The sequence below is a fragment of the Hemicordylus capensis genome, chromosome 4, assembly GCF_027244095.1.
Source record: "Hemicordylus capensis ecotype Gifberg chromosome 4, rHemCap1.1.pri, whole genome shotgun sequence".
Classification (NCBI taxonomy): Eukaryota; Metazoa; Chordata; class Lepidosauria; order Squamata; family Cordylidae; genus Hemicordylus; species Hemicordylus capensis.
This window is the reverse complement of record NC_069660.1, coordinates 137,155,485-137,181,415: the sequence shown is the minus strand read 5'-3', so window position 1 is coordinate 137,181,415 and position 25,931 is coordinate 137,155,485. Positions and strand designations below refer to the sequence as shown.

General features: G+C 43.8%; 1 protein-coding gene and 1 long non-coding RNA gene across 4 annotated transcripts in view; one reads left to right on the top strand and one right to left on the bottom strand.

The window, feature by feature from the left end:
* The window catches only part of WDR47 (WD repeat domain 47), an 83,339-nt gene extending 67,542 nt beyond the window's left edge, over positions 1–15,797 (top strand). For all 3 annotated transcript variants that reach the window (XM_053250336.1, XM_053250338.1, XM_053250337.1), the window contains 5 exons: positions 627–796; positions 5,635–5,805; positions 6,855–6,986; positions 7,563–7,781; positions 14,293–15,797. In XM_053250336.1, the coding sequence (XP_053106311.1) occupies positions 627–796; positions 5,635–5,805; positions 6,855–6,986; positions 7,563–7,781; positions 14,293–14,435 (835 nt within the window). In that variant the 3' untranslated portion in view covers positions 14,436–15,797. The remainder of the gene's footprint in view (positions 1–626; positions 797–5,634; positions 5,806–6,854; positions 6,987–7,562; positions 7,782–14,292) is intronic.
* LOC128325020 (uncharacterized) lies at positions 4,716–25,740 on the bottom strand. Its single transcript, XR_008307221.1, has 5 exons — positions 25,373–25,740; positions 11,779–11,881; positions 10,535–10,576; positions 10,117–10,195; positions 4,716–9,868 (listed from the first exon to the last, which is right to left on the bottom strand). It is a non-coding gene; the product is annotated as an uncharacterized LOC128325020 (long non-coding RNA).
* Positions 25,741–25,931: the final 191 nt, after the last annotated feature.

The window sequence follows — 25,931 nt, the reverse complement described above, 5'->3', positions numbered from 1 at the left end:
CAGTGTGGGAAATTGTCCCCCTGTCCTTAGAGAAGGCCTGACTCCCTGTGCCACCTCCTTCATCAAATTAGCAAGCCTTACCCTTTACAGCTGCATTTTTTAAAAGGAAGATCATACAGAGTAATTTAGGTCCAGGTACTATTTAATTTGCTGTACATTAGGGTAATCTTAAAAATCCACTGTGTGTGTTTACAAAAGTTAGGAACTTAAAACTATCACAGTGCTGCGAACTGTACTGTATCAGACCACCTCCATTATTTACTGTTCTAGAAGGCAGAAAAATTGCTGAAAGAATTACTTGCTGGAATGTGAGTGTGTGTGTGTTAAAGACACTTTATAGTTGTGTTTAACAATTGAAGTATGGCAGCATCTCTTTGTATTATTATTAGGAAAAGGTTAGTTGTAGGTTTTTAATTTTTTTATGATGTCCAGGGAAGGTCTCTTCTATATTTCAGATACAAAAGAAATGACAATAGTTGCCATTTTAAAATTACTTGGCAAAACAAAAGTTTTTATAAGAGTAGAGGTGCTTGAATTTTAAGATATGTGGCAGTGGTCTTTGCTACACACACACATATTGAATATGGATGTAATAATCTTAACTTCTTTAAAAAATATTTTTCTAGTGGTAGTAACACTCCTAAACAGCCAGTGGTTCGTTTCAAAAGGAACAAACATCACAAAGGATCAATTTATTGCGTGGCATGGAGTCCCTGTGGACAACTGCTGGCTACTGGTTCCAATGACAAGTATGTTAAAGTACTACCTTTCAATGCAGACAGTTGTAATGCAACAGGTAAGTAAAAGCTGCTGTTGTCATTGTCTAGTTTTTAAAAAGTCACTTTAATTGTGTAAAGCATACAACCTAAAGAGTATATAAAGTTTTACATGGTACAAGTTGTTGAAAAGTTTGATTTATATAAAGGCTTTAGACCTCTTATATAAATCTCTGACCAGCTTTATATCTCTTAAAATACCTTCTAAACAGAGCCCAGTTCTATTACTGTTCACTAATACAAAAAACTTTGGCTTAAGATGAGAGTTATGGGGCCTTTAAATTTTCATTCATGCTCTAAAAAGCTTGGAAATTGCAAGTTAAGATGCCCATCTACAGCTTATGTGGAATGGAAGTTTAAAGACTTTGTATGGTCCCATACACTGTGCTGGCTTTACAAATGAGGCTCCATGCACCCACATTTTACCTTGGTCTTTCAGCTTTTGATTGGGCTAGGGAGCTCCAGTCATTACCAAGTCAGAAGGCTACAGGAATTGATGAAATAGCTACAGCAATATGGCAGGCAACAGAAGAAGAATCAGTCAAGGCTCTAACCAAACTATGCCAGCAAATTTGGAGAACACAGTGGCCAACAGATTGGAAGAGGTCAGTCTACATACCCATACCAAAGAAAGGAGACTTAACAGATTGCGCAAACCATCATGCAATATCCTTGTGCATTGCTAGCAAAATAATGATCAGAATAATTTCACATGCTAGCAAAATAATGCTCAGGATCATCCAATGCAGATTAGAGCCCTAGGTGGAAAGGGAAATGCTGGATGTTCAAGTTGGTTTCAGAAAAGGCCGAGAAACCAGAGACGACATTGCTGATGCATGCTGGATACTTGACGAAGCCAAAGAATACCAGAAAGAAGTCAATATGTGTTTTATTGACTACAGAAAAGCCTTCGATTGCATCGACCATGTCAAGTTGTGGAGTATCCTTAGGAAAATGGGTATCCCAGAACATCTCATTGTTCTCATGAGAAACTTACACATGGGACAGGAAGCCACAGTCCAGATAGAACATGGTGAAACAGACTGGTTCCAGATCGGCAAAGGAGTAAGACAAGGCTGTATACTTTTTCCTTTATTCATTTTATATGCTAAACATATATAGAGAAGCTGGATTGGAAGAAGATGAGCATGGTTTTAAAACTGGAGGAAGAAACATCAATAACCTGTGCTACGATGACGACACCACTCTGATAGCTGAGAATGTGGATGATCTGCAAGCTCTAGTAATGAAAGCCAAGGAGCACAGTGAAAAAAGGGGACTACAACTAAATGTAAAGAAGACTAAACTAATGGCAATGGGTACAGCAACCAGCCTCAGAATTGACAATGAAAATACTGAAGTGGTGGATAGCTGCTCCCTTTAAGGATTGACGATCAACAGCAAAGGATCCAGCAGTCAAAAAATACGCCGCAGACTAGCACTTGATAGGGTTGCAATGAAGGCCTTGGAAAGGATATTTAGATGCTGTGACGTGTCTACACCTACAAAGAATTAGAATCGTTTGGACGATGGTTTTTCCCATGACACTCTATAGATGTGAAAGCTGGACTTAGAAGAAACGAGCTAGAAAAAGCATTGACGCTTTTGAACTTTGGTGCTGGAGAAGACTCTTGAGGATACCATGGACAGCCAGGAAAACAAAGAAATGGATCATAGAACAAATCAGTCCAGAATTTTCACTCGAGGCACAACTGACCAGGCTCAGACTATCATACTTTGGTCACATTATGTGAAGATCCAGCTCCATGGAGAAGTCCATAATTGAAGGAAAGGGAAGAAGAGGATGACTAGCAGCAAGGTGGATGGACTCTATTACGACAGCAATGAATGCACCACTGAGAGACCTTAAAGGCCAAGTTGAAGACAGAGCATCCTGGAAATAATCTATCTATGTGGTCGCTAAGAGTCAACACTGACTTGATGGCACTAAATCAGGGAGGGATGCATCCATTGCTAGATATGCCTGATGAGTTTCTGCCTGATGCATCTCTACAAGGCACAGTACTTTCCCAAAATGCCATCTATATAATAAAATGTCCAGCCAGAAATTCACAATTCCTGATATATTGTAATGCATCCACATTGAAATGCATCCAGTTGTGGAGTTACCCACAGTATCTTACATATGAGCTGCTAAGTAAATATGCCATCAATACCTTACACTAGGCTTGGATTGTCTCAGTGTTTAGCTGCAGTCCTCAAAGAACCTGCACTGGATTTTAGTAGGCAGTTTCAGTCCTAGAAAATTGGCTACGCTAACATCAATTCCTCATACCTTAGCCAAAACTGTTAACTCCAGCTGAATGAACTGCAGAGAGATGAATTTTTCATAAACATTTAAGAGGTTTTCCCTCAAAACCTGAAAAGTGATCTATTAATAGCATGTATGCAAATAGAAAAGATTGCATAGCAACTAACATGTATTTTTCCAGAGGATCAGTGGAACTCAATTACACTTCAAAGAGTAATGACATTTTGATTATGTTCAAGAACAAAGTAAATTTCGGTGGCATCTGACTAAAAATAGGATAGAAGAAAATGTTGAGCAACAAGGGCAGTAGCTTGTCCATTCAGAGCTAAGCCCAATAAAGGAGGAGCATTATTCACAAACATGGTTATCTCCACTTCAAAAATAGATATATTTTTCTCTTTTTGTGGAGGAATTGTATCAGCATGTTTTGTGGGAATGAGGCAGTGCACCTCATCTTGTTTTGAATTGGCATGCAGTTAAATAAAGTGCACAAAGTCGGGAAGAGTTGAATGAATGCTTTATTACAGTTTGTGACCAGAAAAAGGAGGATGAGGTTACAACATTATCCATCCATTATATTCAGACTTGACTAGCAAGCCAGAGGTTGCCAGTTCAAATCCCTGCTGGTATGTTTCCCAGACTATGGGAAACACTTATATCGGGCAGCAGCAATATAGGAAGATGCTGAAAGGCATCATCTCATATATCTCAAATTGAGTTCCATAAAGGAGATGAGGAAATGCAACTAAGAGAGCCTTTTGGAGTTAGCTGCTATGATTTTCATCCTTCTCTATTCAATCAATAATTGAAACATGAGAACAAAAAGACAGATGGAAAATAATAGTGAAGGCTTATTCACTGGTAATGTCTTTCCCTTGCCCATCTGTTACGGGGCACTCCCCCTGCAATTTGCTTGCTTTCCTCATCCCTTGAGGGAGGGGGACGTACATAAACAATCTTCCTCTGATTGCATTATATTAGGATGTGGTCCTTAATTAGTGAGAATTTTGAATTCCACAAGAATTCTGATATGGATCAGAGTAGTATTTGCTCTTTGACATGTCAAAAGCATATGGCAAAGAAATGTTATAGAACAGATTGTAGCAAACATCAAAGCTATCCTGATAGCTATTCCTATTTTTGTGCGGTGGTGTTTTTAGGAGGAAGAATGAAGGACTTAGTTCTTGTTGATCTGGATAGGGATTCAAAAGGAGTTCTGCTTATATTCTGGGAATTGCTTTTAAAATGCCTAATTCTGCACTTTGATTTTTTTGAATATATGCATTCCTTGTGTATACACATGTTATTTTTTAGTATTGCCAACAGATAATAATTTATACATGTGTATTTGTATAGTAGCTTATGATGATAAACTTCTAGTAAAGGTGTTTGGCCAAATACTGAAAACACCTGCTGGCTGTATATTGCTGATCACCTGAAATATCTCACCAGATGTTTGATCTATGTAATCTAGTTTTCTAGATAAAACTAGAAATCACTGGCATTTTTGCTCATAAACAACATGAATGTCCCTATGCAGCATACAACTTGATAACTTATCTGTCTATCACTCATCTGAGATCTGCTTAGTGTTGAAGTCCTCACACAGCAGAGTATGTTCTGGTGGTAAAGAGGTTTACCCCAAAAGATTATCTGGAGACATTAGGTTGATCTCAAAAAACAAAGATTTATTAAGAAACTAAAACATCACAAACAGAGAGAGAGTGAGAGACATTGAACAGCATACCCAAACAGGCACAAGCCTTCAATCTGTTATATTAATTCTCATGGACGTGCCTCTGTGGGGATGTGTCCCGGCAACCCAGTGGATTGGCTGGGCGGCAGAAGCGCCAGATTGGCTGGGGCCGTTGAGTTGAGCTGCTGCGGGGGGGAAATGGCGGTGGCCCCGGCGAGGAGGCGGTGGCCCTGGCCCCATGTGAGCTCCCGCTGCTCAGCCAATTCGGCTGCTCATTGGCTCAGCTGCTGTGAGGAGGTGGCCGCGGCTGCAGGCCTAGCCCGGCCATGGTTGTGCTGGCTGCGGCCTGGGCTGGGCTGGGAGGAGGCAGGAGGCAGCAGGACAGACTGGCCCTGGCAGCGCCGGCAAGGGTGAGTGGGGAACGGGCGGTAACGGTGGTGGCGAAGCCCTTTTTGGCTGCGTGCCATCCAGTGAGGCTCTGTGGGGGGGGGAGGAATGGAAGGGGTGGAGGGCTAGAGAGCACGGGGCTGGAGGGAGGGGGGGGAGAGGACAGACCGGGGCAGGAGGGAGAGGCAGGGAGACACAGCCAGCCCCAAAGTGCACAGATGCTCTGTGCTGGGTCGGCTAGTAACAACTAAACCGTTCTGACACTTAACTGACCAAGTCGGTTGACTCATATCATAAGATATGACTCATCATGTCTCTAGTGGCCAGAAGAAGTTACTGCTGTGCTAAGAGCAATACTTTCGAATTTTCACTTCTAACACTTAATCCTTGTGTGTTAGAATACAAAATTAAGACTATTTTCATATCTGCTCACCAAAACTGCTTAGTGCATTACCTTGTACTAATTACAGAATTGTTCACTCTGTCTTGTCACATTGTTTTAGGACCAGATTTAGAATTCAGTATGCACGATGGAACCATTAGAGATCTAGCTTTTATGGAAGGCCCCGAAAGTGGTGGTGCTATTTTAATAAGTGCTGGAGCTGGGGACTGTAATATTTATACAACAGACTGCCAGCGAGGGCAAGGTCTTCACGCTTTGAGTGGCCATACGGGTAAGTTGCTGAACTTACAAGTAACTGACACAAGGACCCATGTTGTATATGCATCCAGATAATTATTATGAGGAAGATAAATGAAATGTGCTTTTCTACCCCTTTCTCACTTCAGTAGGCTTGGTACAGATTTACACAAGCAAATCGCTTGGTGACCATCTATGACATGAGCTTCCCTCAGGATTCCTCCCTTAGAAATGAATTCCATGCTCTGTTCACAGTGATATTGCTCACCGATCCTCCCATTTGAATATAATATTGGTTCCTTCACAGCTTTACCCCTGTATGGATAGAGTGCTGTCTCCTTAAATTATTTACATAGAAGGAAAGCTATACTATACTTTGCATAAAAGAAAAGCAATCCAAATGCATCTTAAAATCCATTTTTAAAAGGGGAAATGAAATCTATGCTACAGAATGCACACTTCCAATAAGGCATATGGAGAGTTCTGGAGTTCTGACCAGAGCAGACCAAGACAATGGTGCAAAAAAGAAAAGAAAAAAGGCCTAAAGCATCACATTTGGATTCCCTAGATAAGGCTGTGGCTGAGTGCAAGTAGTTACTAGGGCAAGTCAGGAACTATTATTTGACTCCATGATGCAGTCCAGCTATGTTTATCTGTTTAGTGTTGCAGGCTATGAAGTGTTGGGAAAACAGGTTGGCATCCTGACTAAATTACGTGGTACTAATGAACTACTAAATTTCAATAGGACTTCTAGTAGATTAGGATGTCTGTTATCATTTTGAGAACTCACGTCAAATGTACTAAATTATTGTCTCACGTAAGTATTGTGTTAATAGATTTAGTGTTTTCCTCTAGAGAGAGTAACTTGTATATACAGAACAAACAGCAGTAATAGCATTTGGATCTACTGAACAAGCAAGCTGCCTGTCCCAACACTTTTTTCCAGTATCGTTTTTTAAGTGCAAGTATGAAGCATATCTTTCCTTGTAGCTGCTGACAAAAATGCATTGCTGGCTATGGTGTAAAGAATTTTATAGAGGCCTTTATAATCTATAATACATGTCAATATTTCTTATATGTCAGGTCATATTTTAGCACTTTATACATGGAGTGGATGGATGATAGCATCTGGCTCCCAAGACAAGACTGTGAGATTCTGGGATCTCAGAGTACCCAGTTGTGTCCGGGTGGTTGGAACAACATTTCATGGAACTGGTAAGGTTACTGGCAGTGTTTTACGGCTAGGTAAAATCCTTGCCATGGCTAGCAATATAATGCTGCTTAGAAAATGGGGGTCTTCACATAAAAACCTAACGCTGCCCCCTGTTCTCAATATATATGCAAGTGTAAAGGCAAGCACTCCTTATCATTGCCATTTGTCAGAGGAAGAGGCAATTACTCCCAAATCTATGCATAGTTAAAATTGAAAATGACTTCCCCATGAAGTTAAAAATGTGAATTTTTGCTGGTCAAAGATAAGAGCTATTCCCCCCCACCTACATAGGGGTATTACATAATGTGGGTTTTAAAAAAAATACATTATCCAGTATTTGTTGTTAGTGAAAAGTACAAAGCACACTCATGATAGCCAGGGATTGTCTTGATTATACAAAGATAGAACATATTTTTAAACACTCTTCTTTAAACGCTTCAATAGATTTGCCAGAAATCAAATCTAGTTATGATCGGAATGTTTAGGTTTTTTTATAAAGACTTCTAAAAACATGCAAAACCATTGGTACTCTATATAGCGAACTGTATTGATTTAACAGATGATTTTTCTTGTTGCAGGCAGTGCTGTGGCATCAGTAGCTGTAGATCCTAGTGGTCGTCTTTTAGCTACAGGACAGGAAGATTCCAGCTGTATGCTCTATGACATTCGTGGAGGACGAATGGTGCAGAGTTACCATCCTCATTCCAGTGATGTCCGTTCTGTTCGCTTCTCCCCTGGGGCTCATTACCTGCTCACAGGATCTTATGATATGAAAATAAAGGTGACAGACCTGCAAGGTAACTTACTAGCTAAATCAGCAGTTAACAGGGGGCTGGATTCCCCACCCCTCCATAGGGACTTTTCACAGATTGCCAGGATGCAGGGAAATAAATAGCATTGGTTGTTTAGTGCTTCTCACTCTACTTTTTCTTCAAAATGGGAAGTGAGGTTGTGGGTGAGATCTATAAGCCTCAGAAGACCTATGAAGCTCAAGGATAGAAGTGGGGAAGGAAGTGTAAGATCTGGATCCAGATCCATAAGAATGGGTAATGAGCCTGCGCAGGACCCTTGTAGTAGAATGCTGCAGCTTGTCAAGGCGACTGAGCCCCGCCTCCACGCCTACAGTGTGCTATTTAAAGGCAGGCCAGGCACCATGTTCTTCAGTTCTTTTCCAACTGCCATTGTGTTCAGTCCTAGGGCTGTCGCTCCTCATCAGTAAAAGTTCTTTAGTGTGAGTTCATCTTATAATAACAACAACAACAACAACAACAAATGGACTACCGGTATTAATCTTGGACTAATGATTTGGACATGGATTCTGAACTACTTTGGCATTATTTCAACTCTGGAATGGACTTTGACTATGATTTGGATAACCCTGAAATGGCTGAAGAGAAACGAAGTTTTAAGAGGGGCGAAGACTGTAATGCCATGCTTCCCTCAAAAAATCTCCATGATCTATGTTTGATCTGCTTAGGTGAGGAGCATAACGTCTCCACTTGCAAGATATATTTATCTCTTTCTAAGCAGACGTGCAAAATTCAGGCTTTACGGCTTTGTGCTGCTATTTATGCTGAGGGTGAGCCCCACCCTGCAATTTCGGCATTGAATTCTAAGGTCTTGGCTTCGACATCTACATCTACCTCGACATCTACTGCCTTTAAAAGTCCAAGGACTCCGATGCCACATCTACCTTCAACATTGACACATTTGAAAACTAAAGACAAGCGGTCGAGATTGGATGATCATTCATCGTCTCAGTGACTGAAGAAGGTAAAGACTGTGGACTTATCAAAGGAAAGGACTCTGTCTCCATCTGGCCTACAAAGCTTACCGTCTGAATCTGCTATCAACCAACTGCCACTGCTTGGCACTGAAGGCTTCGACGCCAAGAGCTTTGACATCGAGGAAGGAGACTCGACAGTCTATGGAGGGACCAGCACAAGAAGAATCTCTCTGTATCGACCACCCTCTGACATCAAGCCTGTCAACGATAAGAGTCCAGTCTCTGTCTCCGGCTCGCACTCTGATCGGTTCCCCGGCCCTGTTGACACCTCCTGATCAACATTGAGCATCTCCATCGATGTCAACCCGTCTTCTTTCAACACTGGAAATGCGGGCTCCTGTTTCCACACTGCACATGCCTATATTGTCGACCTCAAAGCAAGTGACCCCTTGATGCCAAGCCCGACTCGAACTTGAGTACTCCATCAACATCCACATTCAGAGGCTTCCCTCCACGAGCTAGTGATGTGGACACACCGAGGGAATCGAGAGCTGTTCACCTGGTTGACCATGATAGTCCTGTCCTGTGGGTCCTGACTGCTGCCCTTCTTCATGGCATTCATGAAGAATGAAGAGAGCTCTTCTTCATGGCATTTGTGCGGTTTCTCGCATCAGTCGACTGCTGGTATGACTCTTGCTTCTGTGATGGGTGCTACATCCCCAGGGTTTCTGTATAACTTTCAGGATGATCGACCCTGGAGATCCTCGCAATCTAAATCTTACATGCCACTATCTACTGCTGTTACTCCAGTTCAATCTGTGCAAGCCCAGGTTAGTGGTGATGGGCCTGTCCTGCCTATTAAAACTACTATGCAAGGTATTTCTGTTGCTATGCAAACAATCGCTTGGTCTCCTCTAAAAAATTTAGTGGACACAACCTGACAGACTATTTTTAGGGGTGTAGATATCGGGTCACAGACTCAGTCCATTCTCCCTCCGCAGGGCAAGACTACCATAGAGACCTAGATGTATGTTCTGCCTTCACCAGCGTACTCACCATCTGATCATCATGGTTCCTCTGATTTTGAATCGGATCCTGATGATTCGGATTAACTTACTGATCTTCCAGTCAACGTACCTCCAGCTACACATATCTTACCTAATATGGAAATGAAAGCGTATTACCATCACTTTAGAGAGATGGCTACCGCTCTGGGTTTAGACCTCAAATCAGAGCTTGCCACGATAGATGATCCCGTATATTATTTTATTATTAAATCTCACTTTTCTCAACTTACAGTCATTTCCAGAGCAGCTAAATATTCTTGGGAGGTGATCCATATCTCAACTCCCACTTCTAAACATTTGGAAAGTTTATATCGAATTCAGGAGAAGGACAATCAGTACCTTCTGAAACATCCAGCTCCCAATTCACTGGTAATTGACTGTGCTTCAACTTCTAAGATGGGTTGTTGCCATACTACCCCTGCAAAAAAGGGGAGAAAATTGGATATTTTTGAGAGAAAGATCTACTCTACCTCATGCCTATCGATTAAAATAGCAAATTATTCAGCTTGCATGGCTAAATATAGCCATGGCATATGGGAGGATCTACAGAACGATTTGAACATACTGTCTACAGAAGAATTTAAGAAGAAATTCCAACAGACAATAAATCGGCGCTAACCCAATAGTTGAGCACCGCCAAACACCTAGCCAAGTAGGAATCACTTTTCCCTGACTGCTGCAGTTTCCCTGAGGCATCACGCCTGGCTTTTCTCTACTAATCTACAGGGTGATATGAAGGAAAAGATTGAGGGCTTACCTTTCGATGGTAAGGGCCTCTTCAGCGAGGGTACCAGCTCTACTATGGAGAAAATGAAAAAGTCAAAGTTTACTGCAACAACTTTCACCACCTCAACTTCGGCATCTTCTTATGCATCCAAGTATCATTCTTATTCAAGGCAGAAGCCCAATTTGGAGGAACACTGTGACTTTAGAAAACAGTACCACCTTCAGCATAAACGCACTTGTCAGAGTAAGGGGAAGACTATTCTTTGCATACGAAACAAGTAGAACCTCAGAAACATCTTTTGAGGTTCAAGCCTACCTGCTGTCACCACTATACTCCTCTCCCTTCCCGCCACCAGGGGTGTTAATACCTTGGCACACGAAGGACAACACCAGACTATCAAACCCTATACTCTTACCAGCATCCAACATCAAGCTGGCATTCCATACCCTCACTTGGCAACACATAACTGGGTTCTGAAGATTTTAACTTAGGAAAACACCATAGAGATCAGAACAACCCCAAGGTTTTTGGGGATGCGTTTCACCCAACCCTTCCAGGCTTTATTGGAAGAAGTGAAGGAGCTGTTATTCAAAAAGGGCTATCACTCCAGTGCAGTGGGTACACAGGTGGGAGGGTTTTTACTCCCGTTATTTTTTGATCCCAAAGAGAGATGGCAAGATTCGGCCCATCATGGATCTACACCACCTGAACAAATTTGTCCATGTGAGAAAATTCCACATGATAGCGTTACAAGAGATCTTGCATCTTCTCTATTAGGAGAACTGGCTTGTGATGCCTAACCTACTTCACGGGGTTGTTGTGAGGAGAAACTTAAGTATGTAGTACACCACTCTGAGCTCCTTGGAGGAAGAGTGGAATATAACATGTAATAAATAAATAAATATATAAATCTCAAAGATGCATATTTCCACATTGGCATCAAAACACAACACAGGAAGTATCTGAAATTCGCTGTAGGAAATAAAGTGTATCAATACACCGTCTTGCCCTTTGGGCTTTCCAGCGCCCCCAGGGTATTTACCAGATATATGGCTGTGGTGGTGGCATACCTAAGGACTCAGGGTATATTGGTCTACCTATATTTGGATGACTGGCTCTTGACTTCCAAAGACAGAGAAGAGTAACATTCTCAGACAGTGTATGTTTTGTGTCTCCTCCAAGACTTGGGGATCTAAGTCAGTTGGAAGAAGTCCCATCATGTCATCAACTACATTGGAGCAGTCTTAGACACAGAAACTAGAAGGCATACTTACCTCAAGAGCACTTCAAGTGTGTCGGGGACCTGGTTCTCCATTTCCAACAGCATCTATCTCAGCCGGCTCAGCTCATTCAAAGACTCCTGGGATTCATGGCATACTGCAACACAGTGGTGAGATGTGCCTGGTTAAAAATATGCAAGTTACAACTTTGGTTTCTGTCGGTCTTTCCCCCAAATATAGACAGCCAACTCCTGCGTCTAGAGATCCCAGGTCAGATTTTGCTGGGCTGGGCGGCCCACTGTGTGGAACATCAGATTCAGGGCAAGTGAGCCCTCCAACAAGTGCAGTTTCATATCAGTTTTTTAGAACTGCTGACTGTCTTCAAAGCGATTAAAGCCTTCCTACCACTTCTAAAGGGAAAAGTTATACAAGTACAGTTAGACAATACCACTGCACTACCCTACATCAACTGTCAAGGAGGGACAGTGTCCTGGTCTGTGCACTCAGCTTGCAACTACAGCATTGGTGCATCAGGTCTACCCGATAGCCATCCACATAATGGGCCTGGACAATGACCTAGCAGACTACCTAAGTCGTGTTTTCCCACATCAACAGCACTAGTGGGAACTCAAGATAGATTATATTACACAACTCTTCATGAGTTGGATAAAACCGACTATAGATCTGTTTGCCACCTCGGAGAACACAAAGTGCACTCGTTTTTGCTCCAGGGCGGGTAATGACCCACAGTCGCTTGGGGACACTTTCTACTTGGACTGGCAGCAGGAGATCCCGTATATGTTTCCTCCACAGCCATTGATCAGCTGAGTGGTTGCTGGACTTCTGACTGCTCTGACGTCTTGTATCCTAGTAACCCCATGGTGGTCAAGGCAACCATGGTTTCCACAGGTACTCAAGCTCTCCCCTCCAGCGCCCGTATTTCTTTGAGTAATTGGGGCGGCAGGATACCTCCCTGCCGCCCTTTCTTTGGCGCTTTGGCAATTATTTTAGTAATGGGGCCCTGCCGCCCCTTCCCCCGCTTGGCGTGCAGTCAGTGCTGTGCAAAAGGCTTTAAGAAGTCTTTTGTGCACGCGCACGTATTTCCTTGAGTAAACGGAGTGGCTGGATATCTCCCTGCTGCCCCTTCTCCCACTTTGCTGCATTTTTTGCAGCAAAGCGGGAGAAGGGGCGGCAGGGAGATATCCTGCCACTCCGTTTACTCAAGGAAATACGTGCGCATGCACGCGCACACAAAAGGCTTCTTAAAGCCTTTTGCACAACACTGACTGCACGCCAAGCGGGGGAGGGGGCGGCAGGGAGGTATCCTGCTGCCCCATTACTAAAATAATTGCCAAAGCGCTGGAGAAGGGGTGGCAGGGAGGTATCCTGCCACCCCAATTACTCAAAGAAATATGGGCACCGGAGGGGGGAAAGCGGCTGGAGGGGTAAGTTAACCCTCCCCACCCTTAAGGGGACCCCCCACCCCAGTTCCAGACCGCAGCTCCGCGGTTCTGTGCACACCCCAACCAAGATATTGTTCTCCCTATATTTTTCAGGGACCTGTCTACACCTTTAGAACATGCAGTGCACTCCTTAGATTTGTAAAGAGCGCTTTTATATTACTTGGACTACACTAAGAGCTTCAGATCCACAAGGCATGCATTTGTGGCTTACAAGGGCTCTGTGAGATGCTCCTGCATTTCCAGAGAATGTCCAGATGGCTAGTTGAACTCATTGTGCTGAACTACAAGTCACAGAATGTGCAACTGCTTGAAGGCACCCGTGCCTGTGCTTCATCAGCTGCACACTTATCAGGGTAAGCTTCATGGACATCTGTGAAGCAGCAACTTGGTCCCAAGTTACCTTTCATCAAGCATTACGTCATAGATGTGTGCTCTGCTGCCAAGGCGAGCTTCAGGAGAAACGTTTTGAAGCAAGTGTTACAATAGCTACTACTGCACCCTCTATTGGGAATTAGCTAAACACCCATTCTTATGGATATCGACGGATATTGATCCAGATAAACAGGTTGTTCACCTGTAACTTATGATCTGGTAGAGATCCATCAACATCCATAAGATCCTCCTGAACCACTCCTCTGCAGTAGTGCTACACTATGTGCGTACTGAGTGTTCATGCTATTCTCCTCCGATGATGAACTTACCTGTTTCCGGATCATCATTCTCCACGATGGTTGTCTAAGAACAGAAGAACATGGTGCCCAGCCCGCCTTTAAATAGCACACTGTAGGCATGGAGGTGAGGCTTGGTCTCCTCGACAAGCTGCAGCATTCTATTGCGAGGGTCCTGTGCAGGTGCAGTACCCATTCTTATGGATATCGACGGATCTCTACCAGATCATGTTACAGGTGAGCAACCTGTTTTTATCTGTGCTTCTGCTTTTCCTACCTCTTTCCAACATGGGAATTGAACCCCAAGCATTTCCAGGTGTGTGTGTTAAACTAAAAGTTGTTAAAGCAGTCACATCTACATGAATAAGTAAACTGAGCAGCAATTATTTGTAACATTTATATAACCAATAACTATTCTTTTCTTTTTTTTCTCTCAGGTGACCTTACGAAGCAGCTTCCAATTATGGTGGTAGGGGAGCATAAAGACAAAGTGATTCAATGCAGGTGGCATACACAAGATCTTTCCTTCTTATCGTCATCTGCAGACAGAACTGTAAAACTCTGGACCTATAATGGCTAAAGGGTAGTTTTAAAGGGCAACCTATGCAGATAAAGCACAGACACATAAGACTACTGGAACATTCAACTAACATAAGAGAGGAGCATTTGACTAGAAAAGTGTCTCATGGAGAAGAGATGCTTGCCACAGTTACCTGACTGCTAGGAGGTGTTGGTGTGTTAGAGTATAATTTTGCAGTGCTTTCCATGTGATCTGCTGCTATGACCTATTGTAGTCTTTTTGCCGAAGTCTGCTGAAAGAGCTCTTGCATTGTCAGTGTGCACTCAAAAAGTAAGACTAATTATGTGTTTACAGTTTAGTGTTAATTGCATTCCCTGGTCTTTGCTTCTGACAGTTTTTCTAGATAAATTAAAACTGAATCACAATTCAATCAAGTTCACATGCAATATGGTCCACACAATAGATTATTATTTTTTTAGAAAGTTGTCTTTTCCACATCGTTGCATACATCATGTTTTAACAAGTGATCAAATTCCTTTTGTATCAAAAATTTCATCTTTTGATTTTAGTAGCTATACTTATGAACTCTAAAGGTGGTTAGGTAATGGCTGATCTTGAAAACAACTATATGTGTTATTTTCATGTTTGGACACTTCAACTTGGACCAGTTTTATTCATAGATTATGTTCAGCACTTGTTGGGGGGAAATGGTTTGTTGAGGACACATTAACATGTTTGTTTGCAACAAAATACCTCTGTGTGTATGGTGTACTGTAGAAAAGCAAGCATATAAGTAATTGGTTGGTACAGCGATTTAAATGGCAATGAATATGATTTACCAAACCTCCAAGCACCACATGGGAAGACTGAGCATGGAGCATGAGGTTTCTCTGCAGTTTCCACCAGAGCTGGTCATACTGCAGAAAAAAACAATGTTTTAAATGGAAAAGCAGCTTATCTCTTTAGCAATGCAAATGACTGTCGTAGAAACTTCAGAGTCCTCTGGTTGCACATGCTGTTCTCCCCTATGCGTGCATTTAGAGTACCATAAAAATAGTAAAGGTAACAGCATGGCTTGAGATGCTGTGTCTGCATGATGATATAAAATGAAATTATTTCCCAGTTCAGAAGCTTGTTTGGATTTTTATTTCTTGCACTGTCTATATAAAACAGAGTTGCAATTTTATTTCTAAATATCTTTAGTCTTATGTTTATGTATTTATATTTTCATATTGTACAGTTATATTGCTTTTAAGTTAAATTCTTTAAATATTTAGGTTATTTATTTGAAGTACAATTAAGGTTTGGTTCTAATTAATTCTGTGCACTGTAGCAAGACCTTTTTAACTATCGTAAAAAGTTGAGGTTACTATAGAAGTGTTATACGTGCTTTAAAAATAAAGACTGACACCTGAACATGAAGGTACCAATTATTCTGGCATTTTTATATTCAAATATTTAATATGCTAATGATTATATATTGTACTGACTCAATTCAAGAATTATTTGAAAACTATTATGATTATTTTAGTTCTACTCCTGTCTTTTTGCATAGTATCCAAGGCATCTTATAGCGACAGAAGTAATAAGATAATTTCACAATGATAAAACCATACACCAAAAATTATAACCAAATCAAAAAACAAACAAACCCCCTCCCCAAAAGATGAAAACACCAGTATCAGCAGTTAAATCCTAGTTAACAGCAGTAGTCTGAAATAGCCTGCTGAAATAGGTTTGTCTTCATTACTCATCTAAAAGGAACCAATGAGAGTAGGTCCCCCCTCTCTAGGAGAAGTTATTCAAGCTGTTGTGTGCAAGAACAAAAAGGCCCCCTTCCAAGTACCCATCAGCTACACCCAATGATGAGAAGATCCAGAAGAGGATGTCAGAACTGGAATATGGTTCTCAAGGTAGCCTCATCTAGGGAGAGGCAATTTTTGAAAGATTCTAGACCAAGGCCATTTAATAGTAAAAAAACACCTTGAATTGAGCTCAGAAGTACACCAGTAACTACTGGGAAGCATCTAGCATTTTGGTACAGGAGTGGATAATCAACAGCAGCACTTTGCATGAACAGGAGAGTTGTATTCACAAAAGGAGTTCATTAATGGTGCACTGCTGTGTCAAATCTGGATTCCACCCCGTGAGGCTTGTAAAGAATCTGTATAATATGATCCAGTCTAATGACATTTGTCAGAACTCTGGCAGCCATATTTTGAATGAACTGAGATTCTTTACTGTTGAGCTTCTCTAGGGCAACCCACATAGAACATATTACAATAATTCAACCTGAAAATGACTAGCATTAATGACCACAGACAGGCCTAGTTTCTGAACAAAGTGGTAGGTCAAACTTTAATAAGTTGTAACCAAGTTATTCTTACAGTTATTAGTTATCCTTTATTATGCACATTTATGTAAAAGCTTCCAAAATCTGTATTCTATTACACTGGAGTTCTTGTATTACCCAGTCCATAGCATATTAATCTTTGCTCAAATGTAACATACAACATACAAATTACTGTATTTACCTGATAAGACTCTGAATTTAAGACTAGCTCCTTAAGAAACAAAAAGAGACTAAATACAGGTCATACCCTTGTTTACCTAAAAGGAAGAGGACTCTGAATGTAAGATGACCCCCTGATTTCTAACATAAAGAACTTGGGGTGGGGGGGACTAGTCTTGGATTTGGGTAAATACAGTAATTATTCTTCCTTTCAGTACTATCATATTTTAACTATAGGCAACACATTTTGATTTAGATATTTAAGACTTTCAATTCTGTTCTGTGTTCAGTGCTCAAAGAATATCTTTTTAAAAATGAAGAGTTGTATTTAGCTATTTAAAATGCTTTAGGTAGATGCATTCATTACCTGTGAGCCTTTTTATACAGGTTGCATTGTGAGTTCCATTGATTTAGGGAATAGTGTCACTTGATATCTTTATAATCCTTCATAAAAGAGCACACATAAAACACACACAACTATGAGGCCAAATGGCCTCATAGCCTTTAGAAGTGAAACGGGGGAAGGGGCGGCAGGGAGGTATCCTGCCGCCCCAATTACTACAGGAACTACGGGTGCCGGAGGGGGAAAGCAGCGGGAGGGGTAAGCAGGGTGGATTTGATTTAAATCAAACTGATTTACATCACGATTTAAATCACTAGCAGGGTGGATAAAAATATAAAAAATCCTATGTAAATAAAAAAATCCAATTTAAATCAAAAAAATCCGATTTTTTTTATTTAAATCGGATTTTTTTTTATTTTTATCCACCCTGCTAGTGATTTAAATCGTGATTTAAATCATGATTAAAATCAGTTTGATTTAAATCAAATCCACCCTGGGAGTAAGTAAACCCTCCCCCCGCTCTTAAAGCAACCCCCCACCCAAATCGCCCGAACCTCCCAGACCTGGACTGGTCTGGAGGCCTTTAGAATGGCCTCCGGACCGGTCCGGGCACATAACTAGTGAACAGATGTGTCTTTAAAGACTTTTTAAAAGTTTTCGGAGAACTTTTATGTAATTACAATTCTATGTAAAGCTTAAATGTGTACAGGATAAGCACAGTGTGCTGAGCGCAATTGTACATTTTCAGAGCGCCCTTGGCAGGGGAAAAGCACTGAAAACCCTTTAAATGCCCTGCAATGCCAGTGCTGTTTCTGCCAGTCGTGGCACCACCCGCATCCCGAATGCACCATGCAAACTCAAATTCCCAGGAGGTCTGGGGGCCCAGTGGGAATGGAATGCTGCTTTCAGTGCCGGGAAGGGAGGGGAAACCCCACACTTGTTAGAATGGGATATACAGATGGGGGAGTGCAAAGGATGCTGGGGCGAGTCTGTCTCACCATGACCAGGGAAGATGTTGTGAGGGGAGACCCCGGCAGAGCACTCCAGTCAGACCCATCACAAACCCGCTGCAAGGAGCTTGCTGCCCAGTAGACTCTCACTCTCGTGACTGGGCCAGTCTACTGGGGATATGCTTGTGCCCACTAAGGTGCTCTCCCTACCTGTGAACTGCAAGCTCACAAGCTGAGCCGCCCACTTGACCACTAGGGAATACAAGCAGCCCTGCTCTGGTGGGGCGCTCACTCTGTTAAAAAAAGGGGGGGCGCTCATTACTTTGCTGTCCCCAAATCCCACTGAAGCTCTGCATGCACCCCAGAGGGCATCCTCACACCCTTGTGCCATAGCCTGGCCGCGTGCATGGCTGTGGAGTAGGCCAAAGGGCAGCACATTTACTCAAGCTTTAAAATCCCAGGTCTGCTGCATTTGTGCACCGTATGCAGATAAGCAGGCATGGGGAATTGTGGGAGAGGGCACTTTCCTCTGCTCTCCCAACTCTGAGGCAGCTGTGTTGCCTGCAGGGGCCACTGGCGATGGTGTACCTGTGCATAAGTGTGAATGGCCAGGCAGAGGACTTGTTTCCAAGGCACCTTGGCGGCCGTCCCCAGGGCCAGGAAAGCCATCTCGGATATCCCCGTCCACCACTTCCTAATATATCGCAACACAGCTCTACTCAGAGCACCCATGGCCTGACACTCTCGTGAGCAGGCATAGTCTGCGTGGACATTTCATTGACACACTGATTGTCATGCCTTGAATATGAGTAACCAGGGTCATGCTCATGAGTAACCAGGGGTTATAAATCTCCCCACCCACTGGGAAAGTGGCTGGGCCCCACTTCCCCACCCTTTCTTTGTAATATATATAACACACCCCAAAAAACCCTTCCCCTGTGCAAACTTCGATGCACCCAAAGGCCATCTAGATGTTCCCTTTGCCTTTGTATGGTAGTGAGGGTAGGGTAGTCACCAGCACAGACCTTTCCTCTCACTCAAAACTCCCAGGTCCCAGTTCAACCTCATGCTGTATGCAGATCTAGAGGTGCAAGGATTGACAGGAAAGGGGAGCCCACGTTCTCTGGCCACCCCCGGACAATAGGATGGCCGTTCCAGTGTATACATGGGCTGGCAGGGGGCATGATTTCACAGCAGCTTGTCTGCAGTCCCCAAGCCAAGGAAATCTGTCTCCAGGGTAGCACTCCCTGCAGCTGCCATCCAGAAAATATCCTTGCTCTGTTCAGAGTACCCAAAGCATGACGTTTTCGTGAGGGAGGTATTAATGCAGGAAGCCGAAGTTTTGCGCTCAGGCATCATTGCAGATTTGTCTGGGCGATACTCTCCTCGTCCCTCTGATGGTCCTTCTCATGAGCTATCTGGGGGTATCCCCATGGTCTTTCACTCTCATGCCTGGCCATTGAGGGGTAGGGTGACTGGATCCTTTAAAAAGGATCTCCGTTGACCCAAGACTGACCTTAGTGACCGGCCTTGATCATTAGCAAGCCTTTGGGGGCAAAAAAACCCCAAATGGGAAGGGGCTGGGGTCCCCTTCCCCAACTTTTCTGTGAAAATAATAGAACTTGGCTGCTCAGGAATCCCTTCTTGAGCTGTCCTTCAAACCCTGCCAATAGCACCCCCACCCAAACCATTTGCACGAATGGTGCAGGCAACATTCTGCGGAGCGGACACTTGCAGCCATTCAAAATGCCCAGGCCAGGGCCGGCATTGCAGTGTATGTAAATCAGCTGCCACAGGGAATCCCAGGTAAGGGGAGCTGGCATTTTCCCTGCAAAGCCGCCTGGAGGTGGACAGAGAAAATCATGCCTATGTGCTGTGGGGCAAACTGACAGCCAGAGGGAGTGCTTTTAATCCTGCTGTCCACCAGCCACCGAGACTGGGAAAGGCGTTGCTGGGGTACCATTCCCTGGGGCTTACAGGGACATTGTAACCTGGCGGCGGCAGCCCTCTGGCCCTCATGCATGCCTCTATGGCCTGTCACTCTCATGAGAGAGTGGTCCTGGTCTGCACTGGCACTCAGGTCAATATCTAGATGTAACACAGGAGTGTTCTGATCATGAAGTCCGACCAATATTGCATTTATGCGCTACAGGAGAAAGAGGTTAGGCCTTCCTTCCCCACCCTTTCTGTGTAAAAAATAGAATTTGGCTGCTCCAGAATGCCTGCTCGGGTCTGCCTTTTGTATTTCTCTCCTTAGTTATTTGCCCCCCTCCTGGCGTCATGATAGGGTGCCCTGCTCGTGCTGCCACTTGAAGTGTTTGTGAAGTGCTTGTGAATGTACATGACTGTTGCTCCCTTCTCTGAGAACAGAGCACTGAGTACCCGCCCTGTTGTCCCGTGGCCTTGCACTGCTGCTTGCCAGATGCAGGGAGCAAGGAATAGAGTGGGAATTGGGGGTGCCCACTGAGCAACTTGACAGGCTGGCCAGTCCAGCATGGGGCGTGTCAACTTCGTAGCTGCATGGGAGACAGGAGAGGCATGGCTGGTTTTCCATGAGGCTGCCGGTGAGAAGTGCTGAAAGTATGGAGCAGCCACGTCCTCGGGTGCGTCTGCTCCGTCGCCTCTATGATTGGGGTTTGGAAATGGGCGCAAAACCACGGTTATAGCTGAGTCTGCAGTTGGGCATAACACTTTAGCAGCAAAACCGTTGTGGCAGCGATGCTTAGAAAACAAAGTTCCCAACTGCAGTTCGGCAGGGCAAAACCGAGTTAACTTTTGGACCGTAACCACGGTTTTGTTGCTGCTATGATATTATTTTATTGTAATTTTGATTGTATTTTGATGTAATGTTTAGTTGTATTTTTAATTATTGCTATCTCTATTCTATATTTGTACAATTTTGGTATTGGAAGCTGCCTTGAATAGCTTGCGAGAAAGGGGAGGTACAAATGTTAATGAATAAATAAAACAAGAAAATTTGTTGCAACCACCCAGGCTCAGCAATGTACGCATATTAGCAGCATAGAAGAAATACTAGAGTTTTTAACAGTTTTCATATAAAGTGAGAGTAGCTTTGTCACCAGAGAGAGCCCCTCAAATGTCTTTCACTCTTTCATCTAACTGGTACAACAACAAGAGATGACAAAAAGAGATATCGTATTGGCTTCTGATGAACTTTCATTAATTAGATTCTTGGATATGGCTTGTTTTCAATGCATTATCATGCACTTTAGACAACCAACAGAACTCCTTGTCCCCATTCTTCATGATATTTTTGCCTTTGCCTGCCTTTTTGCTGGAGGTTGGGTGGAAGAAGAAGCAGCCATGATGGCAGACATGAAGACTCTACAGGTGAAACTCGGAAAATTAGAATATCGTGCAAAAGTACATTAATTTCAGTAATGCAAATTAAAAGGTGAAACTGATATATGAGACAGACGCATTACATGCAAAGCGAGATAAGTCAAGCCTTAATTTGTTGTAATTGTGATGATCATGGCGTACAGCTCATGAAAACCCCAAATCCACAATCTCAGAAAATTAGAATATTACATGGAACCAAGAAGACAAGGATTGAAGAATAGAACAATATCGGACCTCTGAAAAGTATACCGTGTACTGTGCTTGATTGGCCAGCAAACTCGCCTGACCTGACCCCATAGAGAATCTATGGGGCATTGCCAAGAGAAGGATGAGAGACATGAGACCAAACAATGCAGAATTGCTGAAGGCCGCTAATGAAGCATCCTGGTCTTCCATAATACCTCATCAGTGCCACAGGCTGATAGCATCCATGCCACGCCGCATTGAGGCAGTAATTGCTGCAAAAGGGGCCCAAACCAAGTACTGAATACATATGCATGCTTATACTTTTCAGAGGTCCGATATTGTTCTATTCTTCAATCCTTGTCTTCTTGGTTCCATGTAATATTCTAATTTTCTGAGATTGTGGATTTGGGGTTTTCATGAGCTGTACGCCATGATCATCACAATTACAACAAATTAAGGCTTGACTTATCTCGCTTTGCATGTAATGCGTCTGTCTCATATATCAGTTTCACCTTTTAATTTGCATTACTGAAATTAATGGACTTTTGCACGATATTCTAATTTTCCGAGTTTCACCTGTATAGTCAGACACCCCCTGGAGGCTGGCTCTCAAACTGCAAGTCCTTTGCTGCTTTGTCCTCACTGACTGACTAGAAATCCCAGACCAAAACCAGAACAGATGAAAACATGGGTTATTGCAGGTGGATTCCAGATCTCACCCAGACTACCAAAATAAATAGATAGATAGAAAATAAATAACAACAACAGCAACAATAAAAATAAAAATCATTACTTTTACAGAAAATCTGGAAAGGTGAGGAGAGCTGGTCTTGTGGTAGCAAGCATGACTTGTCCCCTTAGCTAAGCAGGGTCCACCCAGCTTGCATATGAATGGGAGGAGCCGCTCTGGGAAGAGCAGAAGGTTCCAAGTTCCCTCCCCAGCATCTCCACGGTAAGGCTGAGAGAGATTCCTGCCTGCAATCTTGGAGAAGCTGCTGCCAGTCTGTGAAGACAATACTGAGCTAGATAGAGCAATGGTGTGACTCAGTTTATGGCAGTTTCCTATGTTCCTAATGGAATGAGACCTCACAGAGCTAGGAAAAGCCTAGCATCACAGAGTACATTATATTGTACATTACTTGTACAATATAAAAGTACAAAATGCACACTAGCATCTAAGGAGGCCAAACAGAGCTGAGCCATAAAAGTAAGAGATCAGATATTATACTGGCAGAACACAAACAAAAACCAGTCCATTGAGCCAGTTAGGTTGGCCATACTCATGATTTTTGATATCCCTAGAGATGGAAAATAGGTGCAATACTTTCAGCGTATTATTATGCTGTTATTGTTCTGACTATTGGGCCTACCGTGGCCACATTTGCAATGGTGTTTTAAAAACACAAAAACTACTATAAACTTTCATCAGTGTTGTCAGAAGAATGAAATGAAAGTGGGCAGGAAAGTCCTCCAAAGATTACTCCACGGACAGAGTACAACAATGAGGCGCTTCACGTGTCACACTAGTGCTCCCTTAGCCCACTTCTGGGCAATCGTGGGAATAGCCTCAATTTGTTGTTATCCTACCCCTGCTCCTAACCCTACCCTAATCCTTTCCTCTGTGCAAAAATGACGGCAATTTTACCCTAATGGTTTGGGTGGTAGGGATAAAGAACAGGTGGTAACACGGAGAGTGCTGTGAAGGTATTCCATCTCTAGAGGGTAGATGTTGCCCAAAACCATTTTGAGCATTTGTCCCCTGAGATGGTACCGATGACGAAACTTTGTGGGCCTGACTCATGGCCTATTAAGGCAGCCACTAAACGTGTTGCAATTAAAGAGCAACCACATAAAATGGTCACCCACCTAAGTTCAATAGGTGGAAGCACCTGTGACCTGATGAAAGGGCCTCTGATGAAGATCTTTTGGAAAGACTCTTATGGGAAAGCAGCCCTTCAGGTAAAAAATGGGTGCATTTTGCCATGCTTTAAATTTATTCATTTAAAATATGTATACCCTGCTCCACTAGTAGTGCACTACTACAACATTTTCACAAATACGAATGCCCCAGTCCTCCTCAAGCTGATGGCTTCAGAAAGTAGTGCTTGGTGGCTGCAGTCTACACTACAGTGGTTGTGGGATTTCTCATCTTATCACCATTACTAGTATTTTTAAGCCCGTTATGATAACGGGCGCTAGCTTTCTATCCCGTCTTTTCTGTCTCTCTCTCTCTCTTTCTGTCTCTTCCCCCCCCCCTTGTCCCCTCTCTCTTTTTGTTTTTTGTTTTGTTGTTGTCTCTGTTTTTGTTCTTCCTTATTTTGCTTTTACTTTGGGGGGGGGTGGATGAATAACGGCCAAAATGGCCCATGAGAAGGTGGCCGCCCCCGCCTATCGCCCTCCCGCGCACCCAGCTGCCGGAGCCCACCTTACCCGCTCCAGCCCGAAGGAGAAGAGAGGAACTCGGAAACAGAGCTATTCTCTGTGTTAAGCTGCTGCCTATACTGTCGCAATGGACGCAATAGGCGTCCTTTGCGTCCATAGCGGCAGTTTGAGCAGTGACTTAGCACAGAGAGGAGCTCTGCTCGTGAGCTCCTCTCTTTTCCCTCGGGCTGGAGCGGGTAAGGTGGTCTTCAACAGCTGGGAGGGCGATAGGCGGGGGCGGCGACCTTCTCATGGGCCATTTTGGCCCTTAATCTTTTTGGGGGGGGAGCGGGGAAGGTGATTTTGGGCAGCTGGGAGGGCGGGTGAGCAGGCAGCAGCGGCGGCTGTGAGCGGGCGGGGGCCTCGTTGGCGGCTTCGCCGCCACCTTGCCCAGCTTCCCTGTTCCCCGTCTCGGTCTTCCCCCGCCGCCATTGCCCTCGCCTTTTTCAGGGCGGCCGCTTCTGGTTGCCTCGGCCTCCTCACTTTCCCCCGCCGCCACACACCGGCTAATGGCCGCCCGTGGCTGTGGGACACTGGTGTCTGAGGTCCTGTGTCCCTTGGGCTCTTCTGGGCCTGCGCTTCGCGCAGGCCCAGAACAGCCAAGGGCGGCAGGGACGCAGATCCCCAACGTTCCAAAGCCACGGCCACTCAGCCTTTTATTATATAGGATTCCACATCTACATACTGTGTATGCACTGGGAGTTCTAGACATGAAGACCTAGATACCTCAGTCACCACGCTATGAAGACCCAAGAGGCTTGCAGTGCAACTTCCTTGCACTGGAGTAGTTTTGGAGGCCCTGTGTAGGAACTGCGTCCCTACTATCTTGGTTGCTCTGCCGTGTGTGTGTGTGCGCGCGTGCGCGCTCCACCTTAACAGGATGTGACTTGAGTAACAGGTTAAATGAGGAAACGAACCCGAAGTAAATTAAAACAGACATGGAGAATCTGGTGCTGCTTTTAAAAAATTATTATTATTTAACGGAGAGAATTGGGCGGTGCATCCAATTCTATAACATTCTGTAACGATCCTCTTTAAAACCGTGCTAATAATAATATGAAGACATAAAGTGACATCTTAAAACGACACAATTTAAGAGGAGGCTTCAGAAAGACGTTAAAAAACAAAACCTTGTCAGAAGTATTTCTAAATTCAAACGAAACAATGCAAATGCACTAATTTTAAGTATATGCATTTTAAAATAAACTGTCACATTTTTTACCCTTTGCCTACAAGAGTTGTTTTCTCAAGCTCACATTCTCCTCCGTCCTCCTCTTTTAATCTCCGCCCGCCCATGTCGGTTTTCAAACGGGACGCCCATGTGAACATCAGAGACAATCTTCGGCTTAGATCAGTTGCTGTCACCGCCCTCTCATGCGGTTAAGAGAACCCCAACCACGAAGATCGCTGGTGGCAGGCTCGTCGTTCATTGGGTGAATAGCCATGAAAGACAGTAGGCAAAGACCACCCCCGAACCCAAACACCTCCAGTCAGGCTGAGGCGGATGGCCGGATTGATGGATTTTGGGGAGGGGGGACTGCAGTGCGGTTGCTCTGCACTCCTGAGCTGCCTGACTGGTGGTGCGACAAGCTCCTCCCTGGCGGTAGTTAGAAGCCCGAGAACCGCGCGGGAGTGGTACTCTGGGGCAGAGGTCAGGCAACTGACTGGTAGCGGGGGGGGGATGGTTTCAACGGCCATCCGTTGCCCGCGCGCCTCTTCACCAAGGAGGTCCCTCCCCCGGGAAATCCCGTGCGTTCTTGGTCCACTGCCCTTCTCCGCTT